Source organism: Tarenaya hassleriana, unplaced genomic scaffold (assembly GCF_000463585.1).
Source record: "Tarenaya hassleriana unplaced genomic scaffold, ASM46358v1 Cleome5, whole genome shotgun sequence".
NCBI classification, from domain to species: domain Eukaryota; kingdom Viridiplantae; phylum Streptophyta; class Magnoliopsida; order Brassicales; family Cleomaceae; genus Tarenaya; species Tarenaya hassleriana.
Genome location: NW_010967707.1, coordinates 1,736,987 through 1,756,614, shown reverse-complemented (window position 1 = coordinate 1,756,614; position 19,628 = coordinate 1,736,987). Strand labels below are relative to the sequence as shown.

The 19,628-nt window shown below is 42.6% G+C and overlaps 6 protein-coding genes and 1 pseudogene across 6 annotated transcripts in view; 2 read left to right on the top strand and 5 right to left on the bottom strand.

Moving 5' to 3' along the window:
* Positions 1-596: 596 nt before the first annotated feature.
* Positions 597-2,613, bottom strand: LOC104826264 (annotated as a pseudogene).
* Positions 2,614-3,991: 1,378 nt separating this feature from the next.
* LOC104827396 (protein NETWORKED 4B) lies at positions 3,992-6,779 on the bottom strand. Its single transcript, XM_010560569.1, has 3 exons — positions 5,881-6,779; positions 5,645-5,759; positions 3,992-5,547 (listed from the first exon to the last, which is right to left on the bottom strand). Exons 1-3 carry the CDS (start codon positions 5,893-5,895, stop codon positions 3,992-3,994), a joined length of 1,686 nt encoding a protein of 561 aa, XP_010558871.1. The 5' UTR covers positions 5,896-6,779.
* A 107-nt stretch (positions 6,780-6,886) lies between these two features.
* Positions 6,887-8,969, bottom strand: LOC104826261 (ubiquitin-conjugating enzyme E2-17 kDa-like). The gene is made up of 5 exons (XM_010558873.2): positions 8,756-8,969; positions 8,547-8,629; positions 8,090-8,217; positions 7,341-7,445; positions 6,887-7,241 (listed from the first exon to the last, which is right to left on the bottom strand). Exons 2-5 carry the CDS (start codon positions 8,614-8,616, stop codon positions 7,098-7,100), a joined length of 447 nt encoding a protein of 148 aa, XP_010557175.1. The 5' UTR covers positions 8,617-8,629; positions 8,756-8,969; the 3' UTR covers positions 6,887-7,097.
* Positions 8,970-9,296: 327 nt separating this feature from the next.
* On the bottom strand, positions 9,297-11,696 carry LOC104826263 (root phototropism protein 2). Its single transcript, XM_010558874.1, has 4 exons — positions 11,585-11,696; positions 11,424-11,493; positions 10,948-11,325; positions 9,297-10,710 (listed from the first exon to the last, which is right to left on the bottom strand). The coding sequence occupies exons 1-4, from the start codon at positions 11,647-11,649 to the stop codon at positions 9,496-9,498; spliced, it is 1,728 nt and encodes a 575-aa protein (XP_010557176.1). The 5' UTR covers positions 11,650-11,696; the 3' UTR covers positions 9,297-9,495.
* A 1,627-nt stretch (positions 11,697-13,323) lies between these two features.
* LOC104826259 lies at positions 13,324-15,881 on the top strand. The gene is made up of 6 exons (XM_010558871.1): positions 13,324-13,712; positions 13,964-14,161; positions 14,310-14,420; positions 14,652-14,834; positions 15,141-15,305; positions 15,461-15,881. The coding sequence occupies exons 1-6, from the start codon at positions 13,488-13,490 to the stop codon at positions 15,725-15,727; spliced, it is 1,149 nt and encodes a 382-aa protein (XP_010557173.1). The 5' UTR covers positions 13,324-13,487; the 3' UTR covers positions 15,728-15,881.
* On the bottom strand, positions 15,719-17,050 carry LOC104826260 (monothiol glutaredoxin-S9). The gene has a single exon (XM_010558872.2). It carries the CDS (start codon positions 16,405-16,407, stop codon positions 16,108-16,110), a length of 300 nt encoding a protein of 99 aa, XP_010557174.1. The 5' UTR covers positions 16,408-17,050; the 3' UTR covers positions 15,719-16,107.
* A 2,336-nt stretch (positions 17,051-19,386) lies between these two features.
* Positions 19,387-19,628, top strand: part of LOC104827395 (phospholipase A1-Igamma2, chloroplastic-like) — a 2,735-nt gene continuing 2,493 nt past the window's right edge. Inside the window, exon 1 of the mRNA XM_019204164.1 lies at positions 19,387-19,608. Within this exon, the coding sequence (XP_019059709.1) occupies positions 19,427-19,608 (182 nt within the window). The 5' untranslated portion in view covers positions 19,387-19,426. The remainder of the gene's footprint in view (positions 19,609-19,628) is intronic.

The window sequence follows — 19,628 nt, the reverse complement described above, 5'->3', positions numbered from 1 at the left end:
CAAAACAAAAAAAAAAAAAAACCACAACAGAAGAAGACTTTCGGTCCGTTCGGTTGTTTGTTTTTTTGTTCTGAAATCATATCGTAACGTACCATCTTCGAGGAATCTTGTAACTGTCCAGTGTCCACTTACACGTGTTGACCGCGCTTGACTTGCTGAATTTTATGCGCTGTATATTTCCTTATAATTGTATGCATTTTCTTGCCATATGGTAGCTTCGGTTTTTACCCTTTCTATATCTACAAAACCCATATAAGATTTCCATGCATATCTATCTATCAATCTATGATTTCAATTCAAAATTTGTAGGTTTGATTTCGAAAATAGAAAATAAAAAAATCCAAATTCATTGAGATATATCTGCCTATGCTGACTCAATATATATATATATGAATTAGTGAATAAGGATGAGGCGGGGGGAACTAGGGGTGGATCCAATTAGTATCCGGGATTTTCACGGGCTTCGGACAGGACCACGGGGGAGTCTTGGTCGAGGTTTCAGAGAACTAATGGTGAAAGCGACTTTGAATCCCAAGGAAGAAACTAGCGTTTGTCCGATCGGTGGCCTGGGGGGTGGATTTCACAGGATCTTGTCGTAGAGGAAAGACAAACCATTGATTTATACAACAGCGACATCACACACAAAAGCAATTTATCTATTTCATAATATAACACAACTATGGGATAAAATTACCAAATCAAAAGGACCTGGGTTTCATGACAATGGTGGAGTGGTTGAGGATGTGCAGGCTGAACTGCCCACCTTTCTCGGCGGTATCAACTTGAGATTTCCCCGGCGGAGGAAGCATCTCGAAGTTCTGAACAAGCCTTCCAATGGTGATTCCCAATATGGGCAGTGCCAATATGATTCCTGGACAGCTTCTACGCCCCACTCCGAACGGGATGTACCTGAAATCGTTCCCGTTCGCTTCCACCTGAGACTCTTCCTCCAAGAACCTCTCGGGTCTGAACTCGTCGGGTTTCTTCCAGTAGCTGGGATTGTTGGCCAGATACCAAGCATTGACGAGGATCTTGCTCTCCGCCACTGAGCTTGGCTTCGTGTAGATTCATGTGGGGCACGAGGAGAGGGATCGCCATTCTGTATCTCAGAGTCTCCTTGACCACGGCCTGGAGGTAGGGAAGCTTGTTGATGTCTGGCTCCGTTATCTGCACGCCTGGTCCAAGAACCGTGTCCAGTTCGTTCCTCAGCTTCCTCTGGATCTCCGGGTGGTTCACTAACTCCGCAATCCCCCACTCGATCGACCACAGCGTCGTCTCAATCGCTGTTCCATTGAATCAACGATCAGTACCAGGCCACTATTTGGTTACCACATTGCAAATTTTTCATGGCAATTCCTAATTTCCATGCGACTTTCCTTTAGGGTTCTAATCAGAATGGGCACTTTCAGAAAGCTCCAAATCGAATCTTACGGATAAAATACAGAAAAGCTAAAAATAGGAACAATGATTCCCCAAATCTATCAATTTCGGCATTTCATAAGTTACCCAAATTATCTCAATATTCCAAGTGTGGCCTGGAGAATGTTACCGGCGACGTTGATGTTCTCGACGATGTAAAGAACGTTGTCCTCGTTGATCTCTCCCTTCTGCTGTGCATCCAAGATGTGATCGATGGCGCATTTCAATCCTTCGTTGGATGCAGCCTTGGTGCTCGCAATTTGCCTGAGTAAATTCCACGACTCAATTCCGAAATCCCATCGACAAATTTGATACAGAGAAATCGAGAATCGAAAACTCACTTCCTCTCGTCGACGAAATGCTTCTTGAACAATTGCAGCCTCCGTTCCTTCACCTGCTTGCAAATTTTCAAATACCCTCTGAGGAACGGCCTGAGGATGGGGATGAAATCTCCATAGTTGTATTCGAAGCTCTGAGCCAATCGGCTTCTCTCTCCGTTCAAGGCCTTGAGCTGAACGAACAATGGATCGTCTTCACTCTCAAACCTTCTGTCGAACATAATCCTGTACATGTTATTGTACATCATCAGCTGAAGCCTCTTCCTCAACACAACCCCCTTCGTCGCGGCTTCGGGATTCTTCTTCATATCCTCAACCACGCACGCTGCTTCGTGCTCCCAGCCCTGCCGATTCTGCTGCACAACCTTGTTGGTGAAGAAGGGGACCGTCATGATCCGCCGCATCTTCCGCCAATGCTCGCCGTAGACGGTGAACACCATGTCTTGTCCCTTCCCGGTGAAGATATCGAAGACGACGTTCCTCGTTCTGGACCCGAACTCCACACCCTGCGTGTGGAGCACTTCCTTCGCCAGATCCGGCGACGATACGACGGCGAGATTCCTCTGGCCCATACGGAGGAGAAAGATATCGCCGAACTTCCGAGCAAGATCGGTGAGGTTGCGATGGTTGAGATCATCTCCGACTTGGAGCCAGTTTCCGAACACCGGAACCGGCAATGGACCCGGAGGAAGCTTCAATTTCTTGCCGCGGAGCTTGGAAATGGCGATCGCGAGTACCACAGCGAAGAAAACGGCGATGAGACTCTTCTCCAGCAAGAGAAGGTCCATTTTTTCAGAGATTCTTTTTTCCAAAGAGAGAACTTTATCGAGAGAAGGCTCAGAGCTAGAAGCAGATATGGCTGCTGAAGAACATGGGTGGGTGGGGGGGGGAGACGACTTTTTAAAGAGAGCGGGAGGTAACGGCGTTAGGTGAGAGCCGTCAGTATGTAGACTAAAATTTCTTACACCGTTAGATTTGACGGAATGGCTGGGGGTAGGTAGGATGAATTGGGTTGGTAAGCGAGAGGTGCTTAATGTCAAAACTATATATGAATCATAACCTCTAATCTTTTATTTTATATGTAATTATCGTGGTTTATAAACTTTTAAAATAATTTATAAATGGATTAGTTGGGGAATGACGATTATTTTAATCTCGTCCGTACATTTTGTGTTTGGACAAGATCTTATAGTTTATTTTTTTAATTAAGTTTGGTCGAGCGTTATAATAAGTTCTATTGGTTTATTTTATAGATAAAAATCATATCAATACTAAATAAGCTATTCTTATTTTAATAAATAAATATTCTTATTTAGAAATAATATTTCATGATATTTTAAGAAAAATATTTTAATTTGACTTCCTTTTTTGGTTATTTGTTGCCAAGTTTGGGTCCATTTATTTCATCTATATTAACTTTTTTTTTTCCGATAAAATTGAACCACCAATCTAATGTTTCATTTCACCGCGGCTTATACTTTCTAGCGTTTTTTTACTGTTGCTTTGATATGTAGTTACAGTGAAAGTAATAACGCTAATTACGTTATATCTTCTTCAAAATTTATTTTAACAACCGTCAATTTATTTTTTGTCTCATTTCATTTGAGCTTTTTAAAGTGTGACAAAAAATAATAACAAATGACAATTAAAGAATAATAATACCTACGACCAGCTACAGTGAACGATGCGAAGAAATGGATCTACGCCCAAAGTCCACCAAAAAAAACAGTAGGCTCTTGGGAATGAAATGACGACTAAGACCATGTTTGTCCACGTCACCATCGACACGTGGCGCCTCAGAGTTGCGTTCTACAATATATGATAAGATGGGCCTTTAAAAGCAGAGGCCCATACGATGTTTTTGTGTGTGTGTGTAAAGAGGCCCATACAATGCTGGACGTACACACATGTACCGTCGATGTTTGGAAAAGATCCGAAGAGTCAGAGGGACCGTCAGTCGTCAACCGTCGAGATCTCCGAAGGAGTTCTTATTCGCGTCACGCCTTCTGCAGATCCGGTTTTATCTCTTCTTTTTCCTTGATCTCAAAATTTCCCTTCTCTTTTCTCTGTCGTTTTTGGATTCTACACCGATTCTGTGTATCAGGTCCGACGAATTCGGCATAATGAATTAATACATATCAATATTATTTGAAAGCATCATGGATATCCCTCCCTGATTCTTCTGCATATCAGAAATATACATCTTCATCTTCGTCAGCTCCGTCCTCAACGCTTCATTCTCCTTCGCCAACGATACGTCCGTCTGCAACTGCCCTCGAATGGCTAAGCCCTCGGGCTGAAATGCCCGTCCGAAGTCTCAAGTACCCGTCTTTGTAATGATCCACAGATACACTCAGCTGCCGGATGGCCTCTCTCTTCTGCTCGGCCATCTCTAAGGCCGCCGCCCTCGTTCTCTCCGCCTCCTCCGCCAGCTCCTTGGCTCGTCCTCTTAGCCTCACCTGCTCCATGTGCAGCTCCTCCAGGTGCTTCCCCATTCCCTCCATCTTCCTCTCTCTCTCCCTGACTCCTTCTCTCATACCAGCAATCTCTCCTCTTAGCCCATTGTTCTCCTCTCTTAAGTTATGGATGATACTCTTCCTTTCAGCCATTTCAGTGTTCAGCTTCTCGGTTTCTCCCGTGAGTCTCTTCTCCATCTCGGCTTTCTCGTTGGCCATTCTCCTTACGTCGTCCTCCATCGAACGCCCACGCGACTCCAGCTCTTTCAGTTGCTCCCCCAAAAGGGTTCGTTCTTCCAGCAGCTTCGACATCTCGGCTTTAATCTGAGCCTTCTCCGGGAAAATCTTCTGTTCTGCATCGGAAACCGCTGTTTTCAGCGCCCTGATCTCGTAATCTTTGTCTTGTAGACTGGTTTTCAACATTGCTATCCTCTCCTGCAACTTTGTCACTTCCCTTTTCTCTGCATTGAGCTTGTTCTTGTAGGAGGCGGCCTCCCTTTGAGCCGACTCGAGCTTATATTGAAAGCTCTGAAGCTTCTCGTTACTGATCTCGAGCTCGTTCTTCAGACAAGAAGTCTCTTCCTCGAAATGCAGGAGCTTCTCTTTCGCTATCCTCAGCTCTTCCTCGAAGAACTGAACCTTTGATGAGGCTGCATCTTCAGTCACCTCTCTATCCGAATCCAGACTCCCTTCATTGAGGATTTCAGAGGATTTGCAATTGCAGCTCTGGAGCTCAATCTTCAGCTTTGAAATCTCTTCTTCATAGATCTGAAGCTTCTCATTAGCTTCTCTAAGCTCTCTCTCGTACATGGCAACTTGATCACCGACAGCGTTATCGCTATTGAAACCACCTGCTGAGACATCTTCATTGACTTCCTGTTGCATGAGGAGCTTCTGTTTTGTCTCAGAAAGCTCAAGCTCCAGCTCAGCTATCCTCCGATTCAACACCTCGTAGTCATCAGAAACCGATCCTGATTCAGAATCAGAATCGGAATTGGAAGCTGAATCTGTCAAAGATGAAGACTCTCCCTCATTTTCGGGGCTGTGACCAGGCTCAGGCTCAGGCTCAGGCTCAAGCTCAGGCCGACCAGATTGACGTCGACTCAGACTATGGAGTGAGCCCTCCGAATCAGGCTCAGAAGGAGGAAGGTTCTTGCTGAGTTCGCGGGTGACATGATCGTAACGCTCGGCCAAGGCACGGTACATGCGGTAGAATTCCTCGACGAGGTGGATCAGATCAGGCCTCTTCTGGTAATACATCTGAGCCTTTTGGGCAAAAGAGTCGGCATCTTCCTCAATCAGCTTCAGCATGCGGTTCACACTGTCGTCCATCTCTGTCAAAAACCCAAAAACACCATGGAAAAAAAAAGGGACGTTAACGAAGAGATTTGGTGATGTGAAACAGACGAAAGAGGGAAACGCGGTAATTACTCTCGAGATTCTCTGCAAGCCATCTTGAATTCTTGGGGCTGATGTGACTATTCCACCACCATGAGTGTGATTTCTTTGTAGCAGACCTCCTGAACTTTCCCTTGGCATGATGAGCCTGAATTGGAGATGATGTTCCAATCATTACAGATCAATGGGTTCTTTATTGCAATGAATTGCAGATATTATAAGCAACTGGAGAGAGCAAACATGTTCAACAAAGGGTTCAAAGTTCTTACCGTAGAAGAAGCCATGGCTGCTGAGGAGCGGAACACTCAGAAACGAATTCGAGAATTCCTTCAATCTTTTCCCGGAAAAAAGGAAAAGGGAAATAGTGGTTGATATTCAAGAGCAAGATTCGAGCTTCTGGATTCAAGATGATATTGAATTGACGAAAGGGATTCGGACAAACTCGAAGAGACAACAAGACAAAAACAGAAGACACAGGTGGCGGAAGGAGACGCGAAGCTGACGAGAACCAATTTACCACAAATTTCTCGAAAGTACAGAGAATTCAACAATTACCCACTTCGAAGAACTGTGTAATGGATAAAGATGAAGTAATAGAGAATCGTATGATTACCAGAGGAAACAGACAAAAAGTGATAAAGGATCGTGAAAGCTTTACCCAGATGCCCAAAAGACAAGACAAAAAGCTTCGACTTGAGAAGTGAAGGACCGGACCCAATCCAATGCCCCTTTTTATCGTGTCCGCGATTTCGATGATAAATCTCTCTCTCTCTCTCTCTCTCTCTCTCTGTATTAAAAAAAGACTTGGGTGTCTGGTTTCTCACATGGAGATCAACACGCGGTTCCTGTCTAAAGTCAATACGCTTTCTCCACACGTCTCGTCGTTGAGCTGTGTGTGTGAGAAGAGAAAATAAGTAACCATACCATACTCCGCTTATTTTAATCTATTTCCTGGCGATTTCTTGAAGAGACGGCGTATCAATAAATAATTAGGTCATGAGATCAGAAGAGCATTAATGGCGGTTCATCTGCACACTCCAGAATCTGCATGTGGTTCCATTTTTCTCCCATCTCTCACAACACTGCCACCAAATCTCAATTGTTTAATGGGTCATTCTTGCCTCCAGATTTTATTCCCAGATCAGGTCAAAGAGAGAGAGAGAGAGAGAGAGAGGTCACCATTACAACCTGTCCTCAGACCAGCCTTCTTGAAAGCTAAAACAAATCTGTCTTTCTTGATTCAGATTTGTTTCTGGGTCGGTCTAGAATTCCAGAAATACGAACGCGTTTCATAAAATTCTCAACAAGAATAATGTGGTACATCATTCTCTGGCACACGCCACAGCAAACAGCAGACAGACAACAACCTTTGGCTTCATGGTTTTTTTTTGTCTTCGAAGCCATTATGTTATAAATATTCACAGTTCATCACACCATTGTAGCAGCTCTCAAATTTCTTACAATTTCTCCAAGATGGGTTTAACTTCTAACCCATTGCATACTTCTGCGTCCAGCTCCGAGCAGTGGTCTCATACTTCGCTCTATCGGTCTTGTACATGTGAGCAATCTCAGGCACAAGAGGGTCGTCTGGATTCGGATCTGTCAACAACGAGCATATGGACAGAAGAACCTGCACAAACGGAGCCCTCTGCTTTATCACCATTGCCACATTCAGTCGAACAAGATGATTCCTTTAATCAACAATGAAGGGGGGGCAGCTATAACAAACATTGGATATCGTTAGAGCAGGACTCCATTGTTCTTTGAGAATATCCAGGCATATACTCCCGTTGCTATTGACATTCGGGTGGAACACTTTCGTCCTAAATGCAACCTGTATCAACAGAAATTCCCAGGGACTCGAGATTGGAAGGAGAAATGATTGACGCATTCAACGGTTTCCAGTTTCCTTGATAACTAGCATCTCTTAGATGAAACAATGGCATGGTGTAACTGAAACGGATACAGTATTGTCATCAAACAACAGATATCCCAACACATACACACAATGGGTAGGTAATTATGAAAGAAGTAAGATTGAAGAACGTATGTAAGTAAGCCAGCAATGACAAATTCAGACAGAGCAGCAGGAATGTCCAGATCAAGAAGACGTTCCCCGTCGTAAGTGAAGGACGGTACGAGGAGATCGTCAACAGTCACGTGCTCTAGGACTGAAGAGATGCGTTTCTCGAGCTCGTTCTTGCAAGAAGACGAGGCGTTGAGGAAGATGGAGCAGCGGAGGAGGCAGGAATCTAGACAATCGCACGAGAATGTATGCAGAATCTGCAGATGCCAGCCACGAAACCAGTGTTCCTAAAATGCTAACATTCCAACTGCAAGTATCGATAAGGTTCGCAGACTTGTGTGTATCAGTTACAAAAAAAACATCAATGACAATTGCCTTGTTTAACTGTCAATCCTCCATGGATTGTACTTATGATGATAAGGTTAGTCTCTCACAAATGGCTATAAAAGTACCTTTGGCGGCTTGAAGGGATAATCAGGAGGAAAATGAATAGAGATTAAGAAGACGCCGCCGGCATAAGGGCTATCAGAAGGTCCCATGATCGTTGCCTGCCAATGAAACATGTCTTCTGCCGCCGGACCTGCATCGCAATCCCAGCATAACAAAACCCTTTGTCACAAAAACCAAGAATTCAGCCAATAAAGGAACCACCTAAATATCCAACAGAGAAGAAAACAGCAAACGAATATGAAAAACCATGAAAGTGCGAATCTTTCAGCATGTTCTGAACTATAACCCTCCTTAAGGAGGAACTCCGATGGCAAAAGCCAAAGGATTTACGGGCTTTGACTAAAACCCACCGACATAACAGAGAGAAAGGGGTTGGAAAGAAGGCATCATGACCCATTAGATGTGGATATCAATCAAGCGAGAGAAAAGATGAAAGCTTGATCTTGTAGAGGGACATACCGGCACTGCAGGAGGTAGGAGGATCCTTCTGAAGATCCTTGAGCTCCTTCAGAATGCGTTTGGACGCCATAGTTCAAGCGGATCTTCAGTTCAACCAAATTTCCACCAAAGCAACAGACAAAAAATGAATACCCACAACGCGAAGTACGGAGACAAAACACGGAACCAACCTTCAGAGAGAGAGAGAGAGATGTGGAAGAGGAACTTACCCAGAAGGGACGAGAGGCAGAATCACAGATGGAGGTTGTGGAGAGAGCTGCGAGAGGGGAAAGGGGCTTTTCAGGGTTCCTTTCCTTCCTTTAATCGCAATTCATCGCGCACAGAGAAAGGTGGACCGACGCATCGGCTTTCTAGAATTTTCTAAAATCTCTTGGGAGAGGGAGTTGCGAAACGAAATCTAAAAATTAAAAGTGCGATTGACAAATTCACTTTGTTTGATGATCGAAGAACGTATAGAATAAAATAAAATTACAAAAAACGATATATTATTAAAACTTTTAGTGAAATTTGATTTTAATTCACCATTCTACATTCCCTTCGATGAAGCAACTAATGACATCTCTTGAAATGGGCCTTGAATTAACCCCAACAAGGCCCGTCTAACAAACATTTTGGGCTTTACTATATTGGGTCAATTTCGTCAACAAGAATCACGAGCATGACGTCATCGCTTGATGAATACGTCAGCATGATGAAAGATCGACGTCACCCATTCATCATCACGCATCTAAAAAATTAAAAGATACTTGAGACATGAATATAAACAGAGTATTTAGCTTAATCACTCGGTTACATAAACAAAAAGAAAAGGATCAAGGCACAGATTTCCTTGTCGGTATTACAACTAACGGCAGAAGTACTTCAAACATACAGCGTCCATAAAAATAAAAAGAAAAAAAGAGCACACTAGTCCAAAGACTCTGAACGCACTAGAGGCTTAGTCAGCCGTTCAAGAAATGGAGAACCTTCTTCTCCTGGGCTTGGTAATGTCGACTCCACCGGCATCATCTAAGTTCAAAGTATCTTTAGATCCTTGTCGGAACGGATTCAGCTTTCCAAGAGTCTTGGAAACCGACGAGAAGAACGTGTGTTTGCTCTTCTTGCTCGAAGAAGAAGCTCCAACTCCTCCTCCCTGATTCTTCTGCATATCAGAAATATACATCTTCATCTTCGTCAGCTCCGTCCTCAACGCTTCATTCTCCTTCGCCAACGATACGTCCGTCTGCAACTGCCCTCGAATGGCTAAGCCCTCGGGCGCGTCTCTTTCCTCGACGCCACTCCTCAGCTTGAGCTGGTCGTAGTAGAGAGCGTGAAGCACGATGTTTACAGGTAAACGCTTGTTCTGTGACGCGTGGAGGCGAGCTTCGTAAGAAAGCTTCAAAGGGTCGATGGAACTGCAGACTTTTTCGCGTTCGATCTCGTCGAGATTCGGGTGAGATTTCAGGAATATGTCGACCGCCCGGTAGAGGTCGTCGTCCACTTTTCTCGCGGATTTCGGGACGAGATTCGCGATCCCGTTGAACTTGGAGATGCTTAGTTCGCCGTACGTTGCTATCTCTGCCAAGTATGCGTCCACTGTCTTTGCCACTGTCCGAAGAGAAGCAGAGCAAACCCCTCTGAAATCTCCGCCATTGAAGACTCCCACGCTCTTCTCCTTCTCAACAAACCCAGAGATTATCCTCCTCACGCTGTCCAGATCAAGAAGACGTTCCCCGTCGTAAGTGAAGGACGGTACGAGGAGATCGTCAACAGTCACGTGCTCTAGGACTGAAGAGATGCGTTTCTCGAGCTCGTTCTTGCAAGAAGACGAGGCGTTGAGGAAGATGGAGCAGCGGAGGAGGCAGCAGAGGAAATTGATCGGGAAAACGCTCTTTTCGGAAGGTAAGAGAGACACTATTGCTTCGACCAGATCTCTCTGTTGGGTCCTGGTTTCGGAGTCGTCGAGGTCGGAGGATCTGATTCCACGGCCCGTGTGGTCTCGGACAAGTTCTCTCAGAGATCGTTCGGTGTAGGTGATGAGGGCAGAGGCCAAGGTCGAAGCTTTAGCGCCTCTTTGCTTCATCCCGGCTAAGATCTCGGCGAAGAAATCGATGTCCAAGATGCAGAGCTCCTCGGTCCACCAGTTTGGCGGTGATCGGCACGGAAACGTAGCCTCGTTGCAAGCCTTTTTTAGATTTATTTTTTCAAAACAAGATATTAAGATTCAGGAAGTGGCAGAAACAGAGTTTCAGATGCTGCAAGTTGCAGAAGAGAAATGTCGGAGAATTGCAGAAAAGTGGACATATCTGAGAGTCTTTTGCATATTTGAACTAGGAAATACATATATAACTATGTATACGTACATGTGCATGCTATGCAGAAGCAACCAAGCGGTTTCAGAGGGCACAAGACACCGACTAACCTTGGAGCTGATGACGTCGAAGCAGCGCTTGACGATGCCAAGATCTTGAGCCATGGGAAGAAGAAGCTCGCAGGACTTGAGGACGACAACGGCGCCGGAGAGGCTGGAGAGAGCCACCTGAGAAAGGAAATCTTGGGTTCTTCCCGCGAGGTTACTGTCGCAGTATTTGTCGGTCATCTGCAGAAACTCGGCGGCGCAGTGGAGAGCCGCCACGTTCTGGACGGTGATCTCGAAGTTGACGCCATAGCAGAACTTGGCAGCTTTCTCGAACATCTCAGGACCTCCCGGGATGTCGGAAAGATCGATTCTTGTGAGATCTGTGTCTTTAGATTCCATTATCAGCTTTCTGATGTAGTTGCTCTTCGCCACCAACATGAACTGCGACAAAATATAGGCACGTGGCCATGAAAGAAACCATCACTCATCCGTCCATGTACGAAAGGGTACCTTCCATGGAGATGGAACAGAAAGGGTACCTTGTGAAGCGAGAAGTTGGCTTCGCAGACTTCAACGACGACATCAGTGGGAATGTCCTGAGAGAAAACCCTGCACAGATCAAATCCACACACACGCATAAATTTATTTCAACGGAAGAGTTTGGTTATGGCGTTAGAGCTGAACATACTGAAAGACATACCACTGATCGGTTCTTTCCATGGCCGAAGACATCATCATGTTGATGGGGTTTCCTCCATTTGCCATCGTCTCCCTCTCTCTCTCTCTCTCTGGGTGATGAAGAAGATGCAGGTGGAGAGGCGTCTATAAATGGAATGCAAAGTAAGGCGTCAATCATATGGACCCATCAATTAAATTAACTCTCCGTTGATGATTTGTCTTGTTGTTTTATTTGTCGTTACGTGATGCCTCGTTATCCCTTAATTCCATCTTCGTGAATGGTCCATTAGTTCCGCCCCTTTTTCACTTTTTCCATGCCCTATTATTTTTTATTAACATGGAAACATGTTATCTTCGTGTACACGTTGTATAGGTAAATCTCATCCCACACCCACGCTCCCGTAACATATGCATGGGGATTTAAATTGGCCGTAATCGATGTAGATAAACTAGCAAGGAATCGAACCCACGACTGATTATAGATATACATATGTATATATATAAGTGCATGTTTGTATACGTATATAAATATGCAATTTTTTTAGTGTGAATTTGTATACAGTAATTGATTGATGATAAAAAAAAGCCGTACGTGACAGGTAGGTAACAACAGTGAAAGGGGAGAGGGGTCGGAAGCATGTGACGGAGCAGAAGAGACGAGGTTTGTCTCCGGAAGTGACGTGTCTCTCTGTCCCTGCAAAACGAGTGGCCGTCGTTTCACCTCCCAAAGCCGTGGGTGCCGATTCTCCACGTCACCACCCCAGAATCTGTACTAACTTTCCTCTACTCCAATCAAATCCTTCCACGTGTCCCTATCGCTTCTCTCGGACAGGATCACTGCTTGCATGGTAGTTTCCGCTCCCACAAGAGCTTGAAGGTGCGTGCATGCATGCATGCGATGAATCCTTCTAATCTCTGAATTTATTAGTTTTATAATATTTATTTTTGAAAAAACTCTATCATTGAATTAGTCATTGATAAAACGCTTGTCATGGTATAATACGGTATTTATTGCGTAAAGAAATACGGGAGTTGTACACATTTATGTATATGTATGTTCATGGATAAGATACGATGGACAAATGGAGATTGGTATCTCCTAATAGTGATATTTAATGACCCTTGGGGGAAGATGAGGGGTTGTAGTCGGGATGACGTGGAAAATGGGCTCCGGCAAATGCGGGCTTTGGACCAAGTGGATGAATCTCATTGGCCAAGGCTTTAAGTGTGTCGGGTCCTCTGTAGTTATATCCATTCCCATCGATGGCTCCTTTTCAAATCGGGCCCCAACTGGACCGACGTCACGTTATTATTATTCAAATAAAAATCATTTTCACTATTTAATATCCATTGTGTTTGCACCATTCATTCTTTTATTTATTTGTTTTTAATCTTTCCTTTCTGGATATAATATTTTCATTCGAATAAAAAGGGCTTGCTGCTCTTGGACTTTCTACTTTGCACTTCGAGGTGCTTTCTTTCTTTGTAAATGATTTTTTAGTTTTTTTAATTTGTATCTGAATTCTAAATAAAATAATAATTTCATAATTATCGGATCGCAATACTTAACAATTAACATCTTTTGAAAATACTATTTTCTCTCTATTTTGTTTCTCCCTATGACGTTAACCATTTTTTGACTTTTACCATTTTGGTGAAATAATAATAATCATAATAATTTATTATTATTATTATGATTATGATTATGGCGAGTACCAAGATTTAGAAAACCGGAAAAATGTTTGAACCGGACCGACACGTCAGGAGTGAGTGAACAACTGGCGTTGACGCGGAAATTATGGCAACATCTCCAAGGATCTGAAGAAACTCGTCTGAGAAATGTTCGTTCGAAAACCCTAGATCGACGAATTGACATCGCCTTGTGCTTGGCCGATGCTTGAGATCGATGAGTGTCACAGCAGTAGATGAAGATCGACGGGAGCGAGAATTTCAGGTTTGAGGAACTCGCGGATCTGGACATGGATTTGGAGAAGAAAGCGATGACGTCGGAGAGGTCATTTTCATCTTCGTCTTCATCGTCGGAGACGCCGTCGCTAGCGGCGAAGGCCATAAGAGCGTCTTCGGCTCACAGAGATTCTTCTCTTTCCTCTGCCTACTCCTCTCCCTCTCCCGCTCGAGCTCCTCCCATGGTTCATTTTATTCTTTTCCCCTTTTTTCGATTCTGTGTTTGCTAGTATTGGATGATGCAAGTGTTCGTTTATTTTCCTTGTGGCGTATTCGGGATGCCTAATATTGCGTATGAAATTCATTTTGTTTGAATTCGAACCCTTTTGTTTGGGCTTCCGTCAGTTCGAATGTTTAGGATGGTTTCTGGGTTACTCTGTGTGCTTCGTTTGAAATGTTTCGTTGTTGAATTCTCCGGTATATCTCGTAATTGCAGTTTGCTTCTTCAATCGAACAAGAGGTGAAGCCCCATGAGTACACGTCCATGAAAAGTTTGAACGAACCAAAACGGAGCTTCTGGGGAACTTTGGCCAGCAAAGCCAAGGCTCTTTTGGATGAGGACGACCCAAACATACCGTCTCAAAGTCCCTCCAGAACGCCGCAAGACATGCCTTCCCAGGCTTTAGGAACTAAGGTGAAGACTACTCCAGAAAGTTTTGTCACAATGTCACATTCTTCTTGGGACACGACTCTTTGTTCCCTGTCACATGTGTTTTCCTATTTCCCCTGCAAGATGCAATCTTATCTTGTTGAAATTGGAATTTGAAATTCTTCTGTTCCAGGAAGCCAGTAAGATGGGCAAGAAAGTTGAGAACCATTCATTGCAGAGAAGCTTAGATGCAATCACATCATCCTTAAATTACATCGGAGGCACAATTGGTAGCGTGGTCGAGGTTAGTTCCTTATTAGCTGTGTACGTGCGTTCCTTGCCGCCTATACGATTTTGGTTTGCAGGGATGCCTGTCTGTTCGTTGGATATACATCCATTTATTTCTTGCTTTACTTCTGCAAATGCATGCATGTAATGAGGCATGCGTATTCATTTCTTCTTTCTGTACTTCCCCTTGTTGTCTTTACCATGTTAACAATCTTGTTCCTGAAATTATGTGGTTTCCCTTTTTTAGGAGGGTTTTACAGTTGTGGAGAACCGTACTGCGGGTATCATTCAAGAGACGCGTAAAAAAATCAAGAAGAAGCCAGGAAGTGGTTCTGTTTCACGGAATCAGGCTGTGAAACAATCTCAGCCGAACCAGCAGAATTCCCAGACTCTGACGGACTTAGAGATTCAACTAAAGGCATCTCGCGACGTAAGGTGGCAACTCTGTATCATTGGTTCAACAGCAAAAACATGCTTACATCTGTTACCCCTATTTCTGATATCATTTCTGGGTTCTTGAATTTAGTCTTCTGCAATCGTAATTATTTAACCGTAAAGCCTCAAAAAGGTGTCAGATATTCTGGTAAATAAATGGCTTTGTTCAAATCATATTCTGTGAGATAAGGGTTCAAATCATATTCCATGTATAAAGCTAAGAGTGGGCCTTTCTCTTTCTCGCTGCATCTGCTGTTGTGTCAAGATAAAATCATGATGTTCCTGCAAATTTGTCTGTCAGGTTGCAATGGCCATGGCAACCAAAGCAAAGCTGCTTCTCCGGGAGCTGAAGACAGTAAAAGCTGACCTGGCCTTTGCAAAGCAACGATGTGCCCAGCTGGAGGAGGAAAACAAGGTTCTTCGAGAGAGTCATAACAGAGGAGACAGCCCAGAGGATGATGATCTGGTACCGAATGTTATTTCCATCCCTCTACTGGTTTCGCTTTCTTCCAATTTGATATCATAGATCTTCCAAGAAAACACAAAATCAATCAAGAACTAACTTGATCTTTTGCTGTACCTAATGCTCTGTCTCCTGAATCTTGTGTGTTGCTCGTATAGATACGACTTCAACTCGAAACACTGCTTGCAGAGAAGGCTCGGTTGGCTCACGAGAACTCGGTATATGCCCGGGAAAATCGGTTTCTAAGAGAGGTAGTTGAATATCACCAGCTGACAATGCAGGACGTTGTCTACTTGGACGAGAAGACCGAGGAAGTAACAGAAGTATATCCCGTTAAAGTCACTTCAGTGTCCAATGTCGCTCCACCAGAATTCACAGAGATTTTCCCCACTCCTCCAAACTCCAAAGCCAAGGAGCCCAAGTAACAAAAAAAAAAAAAAGGAAATCTCATTGTTCTGTTCTGTTCTGTTCGGTTGGAGTTGCAATTCAGACAACGTATTTGTCTGTACTCGTTACTGTACCTGTAGAAATATGCTTTTAAAACTCTCTTTAAAAAAATGTTCTGCCTGCTTAATGTTATATAGTTATGTCCTTATGGCTTGTCCACGAATCTCATACTTTCGTCATGTCAAATAATCATACGTATGTATATACTGACTGCATCAAATACAATTTTACACTTGCCCCAGATTACACAACCAGCAATGGAACTACATGTAACAGATTACAAAGCTGAAGTCTCTCTCTGCTTATTCAGACCAATCTCCATAGTTAGTAGCTTTTGAACCCCACATTTGACACAAAGTTAGCCTGTGATGGTTTTGACCAGAGGAACCAGAGAGCCTCTTAGGTGGAGAGACATGACTTCATTGGTCGAGCCGATGAGTTTGCCGCCGATGAAGACGGCTGGGACCGGCGTGGAACAACCGATCCTCATCAGGGCCTTCTCGATTTCCCGGCAATCGGGGTCGGTGTCGATCTCGTGGACCGTTGGATGAACCCCTATATCTTGGAAGAGAACTTGGACAGCGTAGGACAGACAACACGAGCTCTTGCTGAATATAACCACCCCTTTCTCCGACGACATCCTCATCACCTTGTCCATTTCTCAACGAAATTAGGGTTGGTTTCTTAGAGGAAGAAGTAACGCTAGAGGTGGTTCTTCTTTTGCAGAGGATTAGAACTGAGAACCCATGATAGCAAACCTGGGTCTGAACTCAACCAACCAAACCGAGGTTTCGAGTTTCAGGTAGGTGAGTTGTATTGCTTGATGTGGTATGGGAATTCAATGGCTCCAATACCACACTATATATATATATATATATGCAGAAGAAGGAAGAACAAGAATCCTCTGTCTCAGAGAGAGATAAAAGTTGAAAAACTTTCGGTAGGTTCCAAAATGATTCGCTCGGGACAGAACATTTTTTCCTGTCTTGGTGTTGTCAGGAGACCGACAGAAATTTGCTGATTTGATATTTGCTTTTTCCAGTAAGATACCGAGATTAGCATTTTGATAGAGCATACAATCTTGTGTTGTTTCTGCTTAAACTTTGTTGCAGAAAGAAAAGAAGCATAATGTATGGATGGGTATTGGTTCATTTTATGGACCATTTTCTGCAGATGCTATAAGAATATTGGACTTGTACAGGGCAACCCGGTACACAAAATATCCCGTACGAAGATCCAGAAAGAGATCCCACCATAAGGGTGTATTGTATGCAACCTTACATTGCAGAAATATTCTACAAGAGGTTTTTTGCAGAAAACGAACCCGTGACCTCTAGTTACAACGGCAACACCGGTTAAGGTGTGTCAAAGCTCCCCTACTGGCCTGTTAAAAAAAAAAAGAATTTGTACCCTATAATCTTTGTGACCAAACTGAATCTTGACCAGTTGTTTTCAAAAGATATGGTTGTCTTTCTTATATTCCTTCAATCCCGTTGGCAAAAAAAAGAACAAAAAGCTATCTTTGGGCAGTGATAAATGAACGATGGAATAATATATCGGATTCTTAAAAGGCCATGTTCCTTTCCACAAGTTGCCAAATGATTCTTCAGGCCTCGTCGTATCAGAAGAGAATATGAACAGTTTTTGTCTGAAATCAGAACTGTTAGATGGGTTTATTTGAAAAAGGATTTTCAATAACATTTTACAAGCAGATTGAAATTCTATCATTTTGTGTTCTATAAATCATTTATACTTTTACCAAAGTGCGTAAACTCGAAAGCATGTGTATGTTCTTGCTTCTTCTTCACTTGTGTCTTGACTCTTGATGAGACTTTACACAGTTCAGTTTCCGACTTCATCTCTGTGTTGTGTGTTTTTATCATATTCGCATGTGTATATATATATGACCCAGATGTTTCTCTTGTTAACCCATAACCGGTCTGGGCTATAGATGGAGGGCCTTCACCAGTACGGTATTATTTGGGGTATTTTATTCAAATGATCCATTTCATCGAAGGTGTGACAGTCTAGATATACGTAAAAGGATGAATAGTGATCGTTGGTGCAAGAGGCACAGACAAGGAGCGGCTCCTAACGAACTTCTAGGTAGGAGGTATAGGGATGTGAATGCACCATGAGAGAGACTCCAGGCCTGTGTAGGTATAAGACTATACAGTCAAAAATAAGTTAAAAGAATTGATTGAACAACTCATAGGAACAAGATGTCATCTCAAGAGAATTCCAAAGTTGAGCGTTCTCGTTTTAGAATAGTTTTAGGATGAATAAGTTCTAGAGAAGTACTTTACGGGATGTGTGCGAATGAGGACAAAGCACGCTAAAAAGATTGTGTTGGTGTGGGTAACAGTTCTATTATTCTGTAACAATCCCGAGTTGTTACAGCAAATATTTCACAGGTACACCACCAAAAAGTGAGTTTTTTTTTTTGCAATTTATACACCACTTTTCGGGCAAAAAATCCAAAAGAATTTCTCTTATATTTTTTATGACCTTTATTGTGAGTAATATATAACTAATATACGACTAAAATAACAAATATTTATGATCGTATAGGAGGTGAAAATGTCAAAAAAACGTGATTATTTTTTAAATATAACAAATGAATTTTTTATCGTTTCATTTAAAATTAATTACAACTATATTTAAAATTAATTATTATATTGTAATGATTATGGTCTTTTCAGAAAGAATTTAATACCCTATGTTTTTTTTAGTCCACCCGTAAAATATGTGCGACGTAAGTGGATGATAATGTTCATTATTCGGAGTTGTGACAGTGACAGTTACAGAGAAAATTTCACATATAATATATAATATGTAAATTAACCATATCCGTTTTTTTCTCACATAAAAAATGCCTGTTAAATAAATATGATATACTTATCTTTTCTCAAGTTATTTTCGATTTAAAATAACATGTGTGTATATGTCTAGTATCTGTTAAATATGATAAACTTATTAAGATTCTAATGTGTGTGTGTATGTACATACTGTCCACTAAATATACGAAATACGAAGTGTCTTATATCTTATCTACATTAATATTATCCAATAACTAAAATTATAAGATTGTGATGTCACAGCAGCCACATGGCATATAGCGTCCGAGGGACGTGAATGGATTTTTTTATCTCATATTGGAGATTACGTGTAAATGCAATTAATGGGCGGTTAGATTTTTCCTCAAAATTCGTTAATCAACATTATAAACGTGCCCAATTTGTTTTTTCAACATTGAAATTATAATAGATCGACCGACGGTCCAACGCGTTCAATGTTTTTGAGAACCTCAAGTCCAAGAACATGCATTCTCTCGAACACCGTGACATGATTACACATATTTCATATTAACTTTCATAATGTGACAACAAAAATTTCATGATTTTTCAGGTTTATTTTTCTTTTTATGTAATTAAGAAATGTAGAGTTGGTCCAAAATTCTAAAGTGAACATCTTTTGAATATTCAAATCAATGAAAAAGAAAAATAAAGTAAATGTTGGAGAGCCAAACACCGCAGGATATTCCCTTTTTATCATAATCATTATGGCACGTATAATTAATATAATATACATATGCATTATATTATATTATATGTATATTTATCCATTTATATAAAAGCACTTGCTCCGTGTAGAACTCCCACGCTCTCTGATCAACAATGGCGACTTCTCTATCCCGCAATCTTCTTCACGCCAACCCCACCTCCCTCAGTAACCACTTCTCTCCCCGTACATCTCTGTTTCCGGACAACACGACCATCAGCTTTTCGTCGAGGTCCTCTGCCGGAGTCGCCGCGAAAGCTGTCTCCAGGACTGACGAGAGCTCGCTCTCCGCCGTAATCTCGACGAGTATCTTTAGAT

Coding starts and splice junctions, on each gene's coding strand:
- LOC104827396 (XM_010560569.1), bottom strand. Junction 5,548..5,644: donor GCTTGCAGAGAATCTCGAGA/GTAATTACCGCG, acceptor GGTTTTTGACAG/AGATGGACGACAGTGTGAAC.
- LOC104826261 (XM_010558873.2), bottom strand. CDS start 8,616: ATGGCGTCCAAACGCATTCTGAAGGAGCTCAAGGATCTTCAGAAGGAT. Junction 8,218..8,546: donor TCCTACCTCCTGCAGTGCCG/GTATGTCCCTCT, acceptor ATTGCGATGCAG/GTCCGGCGGCAGAAGACATG. Junction 7,242..7,340: donor CTGCTCTAACGATATCCAAT/GTTTGTTATAGC, acceptor CCGTTTGTGCAG/GTTCTTCTGTCCATATGCTC.
- LOC104826263 (XM_010558874.1), bottom strand. CDS start 11,649: ATGGCAAATGGAGGAAACCCCATCAACATGATGATGTCTTCGGCCATG. Junction 11,494..11,584: donor ATGGAAAGAACCGATCAGTG/GTATGTCTTTCA, acceptor TGATCTGTGCAG/GGTTTTCTCTCAGGACATTC. Junction 11,326..11,423: donor CCAACTTCTCGCTTCACAAG/GTACCCTTTCTG, acceptor ATTTTGTCGCAG/TTCATGTTGGTGGCGAAGAG.
- LOC104826259 (XM_010558871.1), top strand. CDS start 13,488: ATGAAGATCGACGGGAGCGAGAATTTCAGGTTTGAGGAACTCGCGGAT. Junction 13,713..13,963: donor CCGCTCGAGCTCCTCCCATG/GTTCATTTTATT, acceptor TCGTAATTGCAG/TTTGCTTCTTCAATCGAACA. Junction 15,306..15,460: donor GCCCAGAGGATGATGATCTG/GTACCGAATGTT, acceptor TTGCTCGTATAG/ATACGACTTCAACTCGAAAC.
- LOC104826260 (XM_010558872.2), bottom strand. CDS start 16,407: ATGGACAAGGTGATGAGGATGTCGTCGGAGAAAGGGGTGGTTATATTC.